General features: G+C 49.2%; 1 protein-coding gene across 2 annotated transcripts in view; it reads left to right on the top strand.

Moving 5' to 3' along the window:
* The window catches only part of LOC115096994 (arf-GAP with SH3 domain, ANK repeat and PH domain-containing protein 1-like), a 248,059-nt gene that overhangs the window by 132,011 nt on the left and 101,234 nt on the right, over nucleotides 1–14,814 (top strand). For both annotated transcript variants that reach the window (XM_029612363.1, XM_029612364.1), the window contains 2 exons: nucleotides 5,381–5,450; nucleotides 14,231–14,318. In XM_029612363.1, the coding sequence (XP_029468223.1) occupies nucleotides 5,381–5,450; nucleotides 14,231–14,318 (158 nt within the window). The remainder of the gene's footprint in view (nucleotides 1–5,380; nucleotides 5,451–14,230; nucleotides 14,319–14,814) is intronic.

Genomic DNA, 14,814 nt, shown 5'->3' with positions numbered 1-14,814 from the left:
CTACCATGACACCAGCCTGTCAGTATTCTCTGTCTCCACCAGATGGTGGACGAGTATCTCCCTAAGGGTCTTGTTTCAGATTTTGGAAGGAGAATTTAAAATGGAAAAAGGAAAGCTCCACTCTCCTGCGGTGATACCAGATGGTCCCTCCCCCAGCTGAGAATTCCTGAGGTGATTTTGTGGTTCCTCAAATGTGTGCCTTGGTCTGGTAACTGGGTTTCCTGGCATATATTTAGCTGATTGTACAGCTTAAAGGCAGCGGGTGCAGGAGGCCAAGCATAGTGATGACGGCACATGCCCTCTCACCATGCAGCCGGAGATCGTCTCTGTACTCAGCCGGTAAGGCTGAGCTCAGGTAAGTTTGAAAAAAAAATATAAAGGCAGAGACAGTGTAGAGGGGTTTGCAGGACTTCCTCCAGTCTTCGTGCTCGGCGCACCGTTCCAATGTTCGTTTCTGCTTCCATGGGGGTTGGGGGAAATGGGCAGCCTGGCGGGTTGAGTGGCCCCAGTGAGCTAGGCCTCAGAGTTAGGCTTCTTGCCTGTATACCACGTGGTAGGCTGCATCTGCATTTTCGCATGCTTTTGCGCATGCTTGACTGTCCTCTACAAGGACGTTGGTGTGCACAGTGTACCAGCTCTGTGCACACACTGAGCATTCAGTTTTGGGTGCCCCTTTTGCAAGCACAAATTTTTAAGCATTGGCAGTGCACCCAGTTTGTGCGCATGCTCTTTGCGGCGCTTACTTTAGGGGTGCCTAATTTTTGTACGCATACATTTTGTGAGCTTGAAATTTTTCATCGTGAGCCGACATTCTCCGTTGCCGACATTCTCCGTTGCCTATGCACTGATGGTACTGGTGAGCAAGAAACCTAAGCACCTTTCTCTCTGTGTTGCCTGTCATATTCGGGCATCTCAGCCTGATTTGTCTTCTAACGTGTGGGCGCTATTTAGAGGCTCAGGGAGAGTTGTCTTCCCCTGATTTCGCTAAGCCTGGATACTCCCAGACTGATGATGGCCTGGTTAAGGATCTGTCTGGAAGTATGCTGGATCTTGGAACTTCCTTGACCGGTTCCTCCACAGGACATGGCAGTTCAGTAGGCTCTGCTCCAGTTCCTTGGAGTCTTTTCAAGGTTTGCAATCCTTTTTTCAGGCGTAGTCCTCAACTTCACCCACTCCTGTCAGGTTGGATTCTTAGCCGGTGGCCCCTCTCTCTTCCAGTCCTATGTTTAAGTGCTGGAACACACCTTGGTTCACTACGGGTAATCCCGACAGGTACCCGGATGGCACTGATGATGAGGCAGATCCTGTTTCCCTGGACAATGGGAAAATTCCTCCAGGACTGGAGCCGTATTGGACCATGTTGTGGTTCTTTCATAGAGATGAACAGCTAGCCCTGATTTCCCAGACCTTAAAGGTGCTGGGTGTTCGTGGTTCAGATTCCATGTCTGAACCGAAGAAGAATCCCATTTTGGTTTCTTTGCATAAAGCCTCTTGTTTTTTTCCCTGTTATGAATGCCATTCGGGAATTGATTGATCTTGAATGGGGTGCCCCAGAGGCAACTTTCAAAAAGGGGTCGGACATTGGAAGGCTTATACCCCTTGAATCCAGCGATGAGGGATCCAAAAGTGGATACTCCGGTTTGTGCCATTTCTAAATGGACGACTATACCCATGGAGGGAGGAACAGCCCTTAAGGAGTGCATGATAAGATGATTGAGGCTATCCTTAAGCAAGACTTTGAAGCAGTGGTGATGACTTTACAGATAGCTTCTTGTTGCACCCTAGAGGTACAATCTTGTCTGCTTCTCTCTCATGGAACCTACACTTCTAAGGCTCCTCTGGCTAAGGGCTGTGGTTCCAGTGCCTAAGTCTCAAGAAAGCATGGGGCAATATTCCATTTATTTTGTGGTGCCCAAGAAGGAGGGCTCCTTTTGTCCCATCCTGGATCTCATTTTTACATGGAAACCTTTTGCTCAGTGATAATGGCTGTGCAATTGGGGGAATTTCTGACCTCCCTGGATCTGCCCAAGGCCTACCTTCTTATTCCCATACATTTGGAGCACCAATGTTTTCTGCATTTTGCGGTGTTGGGACATCATTATCAGTTTTGTGCGCTGCCTTTTGGTCTAGCCACCACTCCCAGAACGTTTTCCAAGGTTGTGGTGGTAGTAGCGATGGCGTTGAGAAGAGATGGGATCCTGATACACATGTATTTGGATGACTGCTGATTCGAGCCAAGTTTCGGGAAGAGAGCTGCTTGGTGACCCACAAGGTGATCTCTTTGTTGCAGGAGCTCAGTTGGGTGGTGAACCAGGCCAAGAGCAGTCTTTAGCCATCTCAGTCATTGGAGTATCTGTGTGTTTGGTTTGACACGAGGCAGAACAAGGTTTTCTTGCCGGAAGTTCGGATTCAGAAATTGATGTCACAGGTGAGTCAGTGGGTGAGCACCAGGGGCGGATTCCGGATGAAGACCAGCCCGGGGATTCGCCGCCCAGGCCGGCCCAGGAGATACCACGTGGTCTGCCGAGCGCGGCTCTGATAGGCCAATCCGCCCCTGGTGAGCACTATACGCTTGACAGTGTGGTCCTATCTACAGGTGCTTGGTTTGATGGCATCAACACTGGAAGTGGTGCCGTAGGCGAGGGCACATATACATCCTCTTCAGCACTCACTGCTGTCTCGTTGGAACCTGCAGTCTCAGGTCTATTCGGTTTGACTCCACTTACCATTGAAAATCTGCTCTCGCCTCCAGTGGTGGTTGCAGGAGGCTCATCTGAGAAGGGAATTTTCCCTGACCTCCCTGAACTGGTTGATATTCACGACAGGGTTGGGGAGCTCACTGTCAGGAGCTGACAGCCCAAGGGCATTGGAATGCTGAAGAGTCCCTTTGAAACATCAATCACCTGGAAGCCCAGGCGGTCCAGTTGGCATGCTTGCAATTCAGCCACAGACTGCAGGTCAAGTGGTCTGAGTGATGTCGGACAACACAACGATGGTGGCCTACATCAATCGACAAGGAGGAACCAAGAGCCAGCAAGTGTTGCAGGAAATAGACCAACTTATGGATTGGGCGGAAGGACATCTACAGATGACCTTGGCCTCTCACATTGCAGGGAAAGATAACATAACATAAGAACAGACTCTCTTAGTAGGGAGAGTCTGGACCCAGAAGAATGGGTATTGTTGGACGAGGTGTTTCAGCTGATAGTGGATCGCTGGGGCCTTCCGTTCTTGGACTTGCTGGTGACTTCTTGCAATGCGAAGGTTCCTCGATTTTTCAGTCGCAGGAGAGATTCGTGGTCCTTTGGGCATAGATACTCTCGTACAGGTCTGGCCGAAAGACAAGTTGCTTTATGCCTTTCCTCTGTGACCCTTGTTGGGCAGGATAGTTCGCAGGATCGAAGGCCACAGGGGGATGGTACTCTTGATGGCACCGGATTGACCCCGATGACCGTGGTATGCAGATTTGCGAAGACTCCTGGTGGAGACCCCCCTTCATCTTCCACCATGCACAAATCTGTTGCCACAGGGACCTGTCCTTCACGAAGATCTGAATCAGTTTTGTCTTATGGTTTGACCCTTGAAAGGGCTCGCTTGTTGAAAAATGGATGATATTCTGCGATGACTGCTACCTTGCTCCGCGCTCGGAAGTTCTCCACTTCCTTGGCCTATGTGCAAGTTTGGAGAGTGTTTGAGGCCTGGTGTGAGGATTGAAATGTTCTTCCTCGTTTGGTTAAGATCCCGCTCAATCTGGAAATTTTGCAGGATAGGTTAAATAAAGGATTGGCCTTTAATTCCTTGAAGGTACAGGTTGCGGCTTTTGCCTGTTTCTAGGGCCCAGTGAATGGTGATTCCTTATCTCATCCTGATGTGGCCCGTTTTTTGAAGGGAGTGAAGCATCTTCGGCCTCCCTTGAGGTAACCGGTTCCATTGTGGATTCTTAATTTGGTGTTGGAATTCTTCACATGCCCTATTGACCTTAAAGACAGCATTCCTGGTTGCTATCTGTTCTGTGCGTCGAATTTCCGAGCTGCAGGCCTTGTCTTGCTGGGATCCATTTCTTTGGATGACTCCAGGGGCGTTAAAGTTGCATATTATTCCATCCTTCTTGCCCAAAGTGGTCTCGGAATTTCATTTGAATCAGTGCATTTTTTTGCTGTCCCTGGATAAGGTCAGGAATGCGGAGTATCGCCTCCTGCATCCCATGGATGTCAAGAGACCTGTGCAGTATGTGGAGGTTTATGAACCTTTCCAAAAGACGGATTGTCTGTTTGCCCTTCATGGTGGAAGGAAGCAGAGTGAACCAGTTTCATGGGCTACTATAGTTTGCTGGATTAAGGAGGTATTCACTGCCACTTATGTGGATGCTGAAAAGCTGTTGCCTACTCAGATTAAGGCTCATTCCACTAGGGCAGAGGTTAGATTGTTGCCTCACGTCAACATTTGCCAGCTGCAACATGGTCCTCTTTATATACTTTTTCCAGGTTTTATCGTCTGGATGTACAGGCTCGGGAGGACTCAGCCTTTACATGTGAGGTGTTGACTGGACCTCAGGCAGCTCCCATCCTGTTCAGGAGTAGCTCTGGTATATTCCACTGGTCCTGAGTTCATCTGTCTACATGCTAGGAAATGGAGAAATTACTACTTACCTGATAATTTCGTTTTCCTTAGTGTAGACAGATGGACTCTGCTTCCTGCCCTTGGCTGCCGAATGATTGTGTCAATGGTCCTCCTATGGGGCTCCAGATCCCAGAGGATTACTGGTAAATGTTCATCTAGTCCCTAGATTGGGGTATCTACTTGAGTTCAGTATTTCTTTGTAGATTGAGTACAGTTATGGTTAACTGTTTTTAATCAAGTTTTTTTTGCTCGTCTGTTCACAGTTGCTTTTGAAGAGAATACTGGCAGACTGGTATCACTGCATGATATATATATATATATATATGTGTGACGTCAGCTTGCTCCGTCTGCATCTGCTAGCAGGGGAGCATAACCCACTGGTCCTGAGTCCATCTGTCTACACTAAGGAAAATGAAATTATCAAGTAAGTAGTAATTTCTCCAACATCTGGGATGACTGGATGAGAACAAGAGAGAAACTACAAGGAATGGAGGCTAGGGGGTTTCACACTGAGCAGATACATAAAGACACCTTAATCCTTTCTGCTAAGCTCAGACACAAAGAAAAGATAGCCACAGAAATGATAAAATATGGGAAAGAAATGAATTTCTCCTATCTGTATTTGTGCCATGTTTGAAGATATTTCACAATGAGGATATTTTATACCGAGGATATTTCACAGTTGAATTATTTTAAATGAAAGACTTTTGCACTGTGCTTATTTCTGCTTACAGTGATGTTATTTTGTTTTTATTTTCAGGTTAAGGAAAGTTTGGCAGAAGAGGAAGTGCTCGATCAAGCACTGCTATCTCACCATTGCCCATGGCACGGTATGTGAGCTGAGCCAGGCAGTTACTGAATTCACACAGAAATGAAAGCTAGCAAACAATAAATTAGTATAAGTTGTTACTTTTTTATTTTACTACTACTTTTTGAGGCTAATTTTCAAACAGACTGTGAAGGGATAAGTCCACAGACTTTAGCAGGAATTTTCAAAGTGGACTTATGTGGACAAGTCTACTTTCAAAATATGTGGGTTGTCTCATTTTACACATATACATATAGGGGCGGATTTTAAAACGAGCGCGAATAGCCTACTTTTGTTTGCGCTCCAGGCGCAAACAAAAGTACGCTGGATTTTAGTAGATACGCGCGGAGCCGCGCGTACCCACTAAAATCCTGGATCGGCGCGCGCCGAGCCGCGCAGCCTACCCCCGTTCCCTCCGAGGCCGCTCCGAAATCGGAGCGGCCTCGGAGGGAACTTTCCTTTGCCCTCCCCTCACCTTCCCCTCCCTTCCCCTACCTAACCCACCCGCCCGGCCCTGTCTAAACCCCCCCTTACCTTTGTCGAGGGATTTACGCCTCCCAGAGGGAGGCGTAAATCCCCGCGCGTCAGCGGGCCTCCGCGCCGGGACGCGACCTGGGGGCAGGTCCGGAGGGCGCGGCCACACCCCCGGGCCGTAGCCACGCCCCTGGAACGCTCCCGACACGCCCCGAAAACGCCGCGCGGTTCGGGCCCGCCCCCCGACACGCCCCCTCCGAAAACCCCGGGACTTACGCGAGTCCCGGGGCTCTGCGCGCGCCGGTATTCCTATGTAAAATAGGCTTCCCGGCGCGCAGGGCTCTGAAAATCCGCCCCTTAGAGATATAGTAACATAGAAATGACGGCAGAAAAGGACCAAATGGTTCATCCAGTCTGCCCAGAAAGCTTATGCTAGTATCTGTTGCACTGTGCAGGTTACCCCCATGCTTATCAATTTCCCAAACCGTAAAACTCAGGGCCCTCTGTTACTGTATGAGTCCAGTTCCCTGTTACCCCCTGCCATTGAAGCAGAGAGCAAATGTTGAGAAGTTGCATCAAAGGTATAAGGCTTATTGGTTATGGGTAGTAACTGCCGCACCAGCAAGTTACCCCCAAGCTTATTTGTTTCCCCAAACTGTAAAAGTCTGGGCTCTAGTTGGTTGCTATCTGAATCCCATTCCCCTTTTCCCATGCCACTGAAGCTCAGGAAGTTATACCTGCTCTTAGTAGGTGTACCTTTCAGCATGTACACTTACATGCATAATTTCAAAAATTGAAAGTATGTACATAAATGCATTCCCCACCCCAGCTCCGCTCCCTGGCAACCACAGTGCTGGCCCTGAATTTTCAAAATTCACTTGCAGACCTGTGGCTATAATGTACTGATGGGCCTGCGAGCAAACAGCTGATTTTAAAAATGTGCCTGCATAATGAGAAATGCAGGAAGCAAGCAGGGAAAAGAAATGAAAATATAAAGAGCAGGATAGGAAGAAAGAAATGAAGTGGAAAAAGAAATTTAGTTAAAAATAAGAGAAAATAAGATGTACACAAAATGTTGGAAAATATTATAGGGTCAATGTTGAAAGTAGTTTGTTCACCTAAGTCCAGGATTTTGCCAAACTCAGGGTTTAAAATCATGCCAGTCTGATCACCCCAGTTAACTTTTTATCTGGAACAGGGCTGGCTATCTGGATTAGTTTGCCAGATAAATACCAATTTTCAGCGTTATCCTGCTGACATAGCCAGAGAGCAGTCCTAAAGATTACCAGATAAATTTGTCTGGCTAACTTTGAAATAGCCAGGTACATTGGGTAGTAGGGGTGGATAAGTTTATCCAGCTAACTTTGGTAGCTGGCTTGCGGCTGAAAATGAACCTCATTATTTTATGATGAAAGTAAACTTATTTATTTAATTTATTTAAAAAATGTGTAATAAAAATAGGCCTTGTGAATATTATTTAATGTAAACTATATACAAATGTGCTGCATATTTTGTGCAGCAGATTTTTGAAAACTGTGCCATAGAATTTTCTGTCTCTCACCACAGAAGATATTTTTTCAGTCCATACACAATTAGGCCATGGACTTTATTGCAGGAGGTTGTAGTCAAAGACAATAATCTAGCTTTAAGTAACAAATGTTTGGACAAGTTTCTGAAGGACAGGTCCATTAACAGGTATTAACCAGATGGTCATGGGTATTACCCCTTCTTACTCTGGGAGTGAGCAGCAGGGAAGTGATATCCCCATTCCTGAACATACCCAGATCAGTCCAGAAAAGTGGGTTGTGTATCCCTACCAGTAGGTGGAGTCAGAGAACAATTATTTTATTTATTTATTTATTTATTATTTTTATATACCGACATTTGATCTCAATTGAGATATCACACCGGTTTACATTCAGGTACTGTAGGTATTTCCCTATCCCCAGAGGGCTTACAATTAGACCTTTGGACACTGCTACATAACAAGAGTGCCACCTGCAGGCCCTCAGTATTTCTCTGACTCCAGCAGGTGGTAGGGTGCATCTCCTGCAGTCTTAGTTTTTTTCAGGGTAGTTAGGAAATTTGTTATTTTATTTTTCCTTCTCGTTTGCTTCCTGAGGTGTTAGACACCTTCATGGGCCATCCCTCAGTGGAAGCCGGGCATCCGGGGGGTTAGACACCCCTGACTGTGTTTCGCCCACTCCGTCCCGGGGTGTACAGGCCAGGGGCTCCTGGTCTTCCTACCCCCGAAGCTGCTCCCTCGACTCCTGTTAGTGCAGGCTTCAGTAGTTTAGTTGTTTAAAGTTAGTTTAAAAAAAAAAGTCTCTTCAGACTGAGGTAAGGAGTCGGCACCGGGGGAGCCTGCTGTGCAGCAGGCTGTGGGGACATCTTTGAGCCGTCGCAGTTTTGTTTCCTTCCTCTCCCGGGGCTCCGGGTTGATAGTGAAGGTAGGCAGTGTGTGTACCAGGTCCAGGCCGCGTTTTCAGCACCCGGGTGGCTGAATAGCACGGTTCCTCGTGGAGGCCTTGCTTTTCTATTTTTATTTTTTGTCCCGTGCTGCCAGCGGCGCTTGAGCAGCTGCAGGTTTCGGGCCTATTTTTTTCTTCCCTCAGCTGCTCTGACCGCGTGGCTACGCGGCCCGGCATGGCGCCGCGAAAATCGGCGGTCTGCCGCTCCTGTGGGGCGTGCGGGCAGAATTTGAACTCTGCATCGTTGTGCCCAGACTGCTCCAGTTTGGAAGGCCCGTCGGGGGTGGCCCCTCCCCCCACAGGGGGGTGTGTGTGTGACTCGTGACACTCTGAGCAAGGAGAGGATTCCCCCCCTTCTGCTTTGGTCCCCATGGCAGTAGATCCGATGTTGGGGACTGGGGAATCGGCCCCGCAGGACCCCCCAGATGGGGAGGTAGACGCGGGAGATTTTTCCCCAGAGTTTATCTTGTTGATGCATCAGGCCTTTTTGGCATGGAGACAGACTTCCTTAAAGAGACCCGGACGCGCTGGGGATCCCACTGAGCCCCCTCTGAAGCAGGGATGTCCTGCAGCCACCCAGCAGCACCTGGTGGTCCGCTCTCATCCTGGGGAGGATGGTCGCGGGGATCCCCATGACCTAGGTTTTGGGGCAGGGGTGGCGCCAGTTCCGAGTCTGGGGGTCAGATCTGCGCAGCTACCGGGTGCGGATCCGGACCAGAATCCTGATCCGGTGGACACGGATATGGATGATCCTGATGGGGGATGACCTCCCTCCGGTGGAGGGTGATGATCCTACTGTTGTCCGCCTGTTTAAGCAAGATGAGCTTCGTCCGCTTATTCCCCAGGTACTAGATGTCCTCGGTCTTAAGTTACTCAAGAGGATTCCGATAATGAAGGGGTTAATCAGGTTCTGGATGGTATTCGTGGACCATCAACAGCTTTTCCACTGCCTAAGAAAGTCCGAAAGCTGGTGACCCGCGAGTGGGATACTCCGGATGCGGGCTTAAAGGTGGGTAGGGTGATGGGAAAGCTCTACCCGCTGTCGTCAGAGGTGCTGGACCTGCTGAAGATTCCTAAAGTGGACGCGGCCGTCTCGGCGGTCACAAAGAAGACCACGATACCCGTGGCGGGATCTGTTGCCTTAAAGGACATTCAGGACCGAAAGCTGGAGATCCAGTTGAAGCGGGTTTTTGAAGTGGCCGCTTTGAGCCTTCGAGCAGCAGTCTGCGCTAGTCTTATGCAACGAACGTGCCTGTGCTGGGTCCAAGAGGCGAGTACTAATGCGGCGGACGCCGACGGTGGAGCGTTGCAGCTGGCCCGTTTGGAAGCGGAATTGCGTATGGAGCAGATGTGCTATTCGACCTCGTTCAGACCTTGGTTCGGTCCATGGTGTCCGTGGTGGCAGCTCGTCGCCTTCTCTGGTTACGGATTTGGGCAGCGGACCTCTCCTCAAAATCCCAACTTTGTAACCTTCCCTTCAAGGGCAAGCTTCTCTTTGGGGAGGAGTTGGATCAGTGTGTCAAGCTCCTCGGGTAGTCCAAGGGCCATAGGTTGCCAGAGGATAGAAGAGCGACCAAGAAAGTTTTTCCCCCTCGGGCTCGTTTTCGGGACTCGCCGTTTTCGATCTGGCAGATATTCCGCTCCAGCGGGTCCTAAGTCGATACCGAGTCGCCAACAGTCCTTTCACAGTGGCCACCGCTCCAGGAGGGACTCTGGACACCTCGGGGCGGGTAGCAGTAAACCCGCCCAATGAAGCCACGAGCACCCATTCTGTCGTAAAAACTGTCAGAGGCAGATTATCTGGCTTTTACGTGGAATGGGCAAGAATAACCTCGGATCGCTGGGTCTTGGAGGTGATCAGGGACAGTTATGCCCTGGACTTTGCGCGTCCAGTCCTGGAAGTGTTTGTGGAGTCCCGTGTGCTCTCTCGCGCCAAACGCGAAGCGGTACAGGATACCCTGCAGCAGCTGCTCAACCTCAGAGCCATTGTCCCGGTGCCGGAAGAGCAGCAGGGACGGGGACGGTACTCAATTTACTTCTTGATCCAAAAAAAGGAGGGCACTTTTCATCCTATCCTCGATCTGCAGAAACTCAACCGTTGTCTCAGGGTCCCTCGTTTTCGTATGGAAACCCTACGGACTGTGATGGCGGCGGTTCAAAAGGGAGAGTTTCTAGCATCCCTGGATCTCACAGAGGTGAATCATCAGCAGTTCCTGCGCTTCAAGATCTTGGGTCAGCACTTCCAGTTTCGAGCCCTTCCATTTGGCCTCGCCACAGCTCCTCGGACTTTTACCAAGTTTATGGTGGTGGTAGCAGCTTTCCTTCGCAAGGAGGGTATTCTGGTCCATCCTTAACCTGGACGACTGGTTGATTCGCGCCAAGTCTCGGGAGGATTGCGTACGGTCCGTCCACATGGTGATGGTCACCTTAAGTCACTCGGGTGGGTCATCAAAGTCATTTGGAACCCACCCAGAAGCTGATTTACTTGGGAGCGCGATTCGATACATTACAAGGCAAGGTGTTTCTGGTGGAGGATCATCTGAGGAAGTTGCAAGAACAGATTCACGCTCTCCTGTGGAGTAAGCAGCCCACAGTGTGGCATCATCTGCAAGTCCTGGGCTCCATGGCTTCCACCTTGGATTTGGTGCCCTGGGCGTTCGCTCACTTTTGACCGTTACAACGTGCGCTTTTGTTGCGCTGGAGTCCGGTGTTGGAACAGTTCCATCTCCCAATGCCGCTACTTCCCAAGTCCAGACTCAGTCTGTCGTGGTGGCTGTCGCGTGACAATCTGGAACGGGGAGTGGACTTGGATCCTCCGGATTGGATAATAATCTCCACTGATGCCAGTCTGTCCGGCTGGGGAACAGTGTGTGCAGACAGAACTGCCCAAGGGCTCTGGTCTCCGACGGAGGGGTCCTGGTCCATCAATTGGCTCGAGAAGAGCAGTACGGCTGGCCTTACAGGCATTTCTCCCCTGGATACAGAACAGCATGGTTCGCGTGTTCTCCAACAATGCGACGACGGTAGCTTACATCAACCGCCAAGGGGGCACAAGAAGTCCCGCGGTTGTGCTCGAGGCGCACCTCCTGTTCGCCTGGGCGGAGTGCAATCTCCAGGGAATTGCAGCTTCTCACGTCGCGAGAGTGGAGAACGTGCAGGCCGATTTTCTCAGCAGACAACAGCTCGATCCCGGGGAATGGGAACTGTCTCGCGACACATGGAACCTCATTTGCGCCCGGTGGGGTGTGCCGCAGTTGGATCTGATGGCAACCAGGGCGAACACAAAGACGGACAAATTTTTCAGCCGTCGGCGAGAGCAGGGCTCGGTGGGTCTCGACGCACTGGCGTGTTCCTGGCCCACGGGAATTCTTCTGTACGCCTTTCCTCCATGGCCCCTCATCGGTTGACTTCTTCGTCGCATCGAATTCCATCCCGGCAGGGTGGTTCTGGTGGCGCCGGAATGGCCGCGTCGCCCGTGGTTTGCGGATCTGATTCGCCTGGCCCTAGAGGGTTTGTTGCAACTCGCTCATCTACTGCATCTTCTCCGTCAGGGGCCCATATTTTCAGATCGGGAGGATCACTTCTCTCTCGCGGCCTGGCTTTTGAGAGGCGACGTTTATGCTTGAAGGGTTATTCCGAGCAGGTTATTTCCACGCTCGTACAGGCTCGCCGTCCAGCCACGTCTATGGCTTATTTTCGCGTTTGGAAACAGTTTGAGACATGGCGTTTCCAACGCTCCTGCAATCCGTTGATGGTGGACATCATCCGGGTGCTTGAATTTTTGCAGCAAGGACTCGCTGGGGGGTTAGCGTTTAATACCCTTCGGTTTCAGGTGGCAGCGTTGGGCGCCTTGCGGGGTCGGTTGAATGCTGTGTCTCTAGCTGTCCATCCGGATATTGCTCACTTTGTCAAAGGGGTTAAACATCTGCGTCCGCCTGTCGGGCCTTTATGTCCCGATTGGAGTTTGAATCTAGTTCTCCGGGAGCTGTGCGAAGCCCACTTTGAGCTTCTGCGCAGGGCTTCGTTGAAGGATCTGACTTTAAAAACAGTGTTTTTGGTGGCTATTTGCTCGGCCCGCCAGATTTCAGAATTGCAGGCATTGTCGTGCCACGATCCCTTTCTTCGGATTTATGACGATAGAATTTCCCTGCACATGGTTACCTCGTTCCTTCCCAAAGTGATTTCAGCCTTCCATGTCAGTCAGGCGGTGGATCTTCCCGGTTTTCCGCACTGGGCTCGGGATTCCTCTCAGGGCAGGGACCTTCATCTATTGGATTCCTGGCATATTTTGCTGCGCTACCTGGAGGTTACTAATAATTTCTGACGTTCGGATCACTTGTTTCTCCTGTTTGGGGGGCACAAACAGGGTGACAAGGCGTCTAAGGCGACCATCTCTCGTTGGATTAAGGAAGCCATCGGCTCCACCTACATTTCCCGAGGGCGTCAAGTGCCGTTGGGTCTCAGAGCACAATCAACCAGGGCACAAGCGACCTCTTGGGCGGAGTGACAACTCCTGTCTCCTCAGGAGATTTGTAGGGCAGCAGTGTGGTCTTCTTTACACACTTTCACTAAACATTATCGCTTGGACATTAAAGCTGATGATGAATTGTCCTTTGGTCAGAGTGTATTGCGTGCGGGTCTTTCGGGTTCCCGCCCAGTGTAGGGTGGCTTGGGTACATCCCCCTTTTCTGGACTGATCTGGGTATGTTTAGGAAATGAAAATTGGTTCTTCCCTGCTAATTTTCGTTCCTGTAATACCACAGATCAGTCCAGAGGCTCACCCCTTTCTTCAGATACCGAAAGACTGCATTACCTTACGATTTGCTGTTTTTTTAATTACGGAGCTCCGTGTTGACAGAGATACTCGATGGAGCAGTTTCTGAGTCTGTTTGTTGAGGCCGCAGGTTGTCATTTTTTTGTTTGGGTTTCAACCTCGGCCGCTAGTTAGTTCTGTTAGTGTGGGCTTGGGTACAGGCCAATACTGAGAGACAGCAGGAGGCACTCCCGTTATGTAGCAGTGCCCAAAGTTCTAATTGTTCTCTGACTCCACCTGCTGGTAGGGATACACAACCCACTTTTCTGGACTGATCTGTGATATTACAGGAACGAAAATTAGCAGGTAAGAACCAATTTGGATTTAGGACCTGCCAGGTACTTCTGAGTGAACTAGACTGGCCACTGTTAAATACAGATGCGGAGGCTTGATCAACCATTGTCTGACACATCCTGGATTCTTGTTAATTTTTTAGAATTTACCTTTGAGCTGCCACAGGAGACTGGAGCCTTGCTTATAGGCATTCTATGTCAACAACAGCCTCATCCTTTATAGCTCTTGTTCATGTTATAGAAATAAATTGAACATGACCAGTTTTATCTCTTGTAATGGCACTACAGGACAGTGGGGGGGGGGGGGGGGGGGGTGTAATTTTATACTCCCTGTGAGCTTGCAATCCCACAGAGTTTCCTTTTTAAATTGCTGGTAGGTACAAACTGCACACATTAAAGTACCCATGGGAATTTCAAAATGAAATTCTCGCATGTCCTTCCCCTTCCCCAACCTTTTTTCTTCTATGGGTAAAAGTACATGCACTGTTAAACTAGTAAGGCTATTTGAAAATTGTCCCCTCAGTTATGGTCGGTCCTTCTCATGAAGCCATACAGTGAGTCAGTACCTTAAATGCTGCTCCTGCCTGGCTGGCTTGAATCATCTTTGCCGGTATAGTGCAATACTGTCCCCTCTTCAGCCATGCTCACCTCTTTTCACAGCAGTCTGAATTGGATCCTTGGAGATTAAAAGAGAAGCATAATTAAAGGTCAGGTCTGGAAATAACTGGGTATGCATTTGTTGATCATGCAGCCAAATCGTCAGCCAGCGAAGTTGAACCTATTGACATGCCAGGTGAAACCCTGCCTGGAGGACCGGAAGTGCTTTGATCTCATCTCACGTAAGTCTTGGCTTTGCCTTTCATAAAGGCCTGAAGTATTTTTTTCTTTGGACTCTAAAAAATTACTTTTAAATTTGGCCAACATTTTCCAGCTATAGCTGACAAAAAGCCATGAGGTTTAAATGTACATGTAAAATAAAATTGGCTATCACTGAATACCACACCGACTGGGTGGTATATGTTGTGTAGGACTTGAACATAATGTTCCAAATTGTTTAATCTATTCTAACATGTCTCCTAAGGCCATAAAACTTTGAAGTGTCTGGCTTCAGGATATATTTCAGTCTGTTTAAACTCAACATCAATATCAAAATCTTTAAAATTGATTTCAAAATCATCATCAAAATGATCAATATTGAAAACATCCACTTCCAACTCACAAGCCCTCAATATTGAAGTTTGCCTCCTCCTCTTTGGAGTTGAGTTTGAAGCAAGGTAAGAGTACCACGAAGGACAGCCACTCATTGCTTACTCCACTAAACAAGGCATCAGCGTT

This window comes from Rhinatrema bivittatum, chromosome 8 (genome assembly GCF_901001135.1).
Source record: "Rhinatrema bivittatum chromosome 8, aRhiBiv1.1, whole genome shotgun sequence".
Lineage (NCBI taxonomy): Eukaryota > Metazoa > Chordata > Amphibia > Gymnophiona > Rhinatrematidae > Rhinatrema > Rhinatrema bivittatum.
This window is presented reverse-complemented; position numbering and strand designations above follow the sequence as displayed.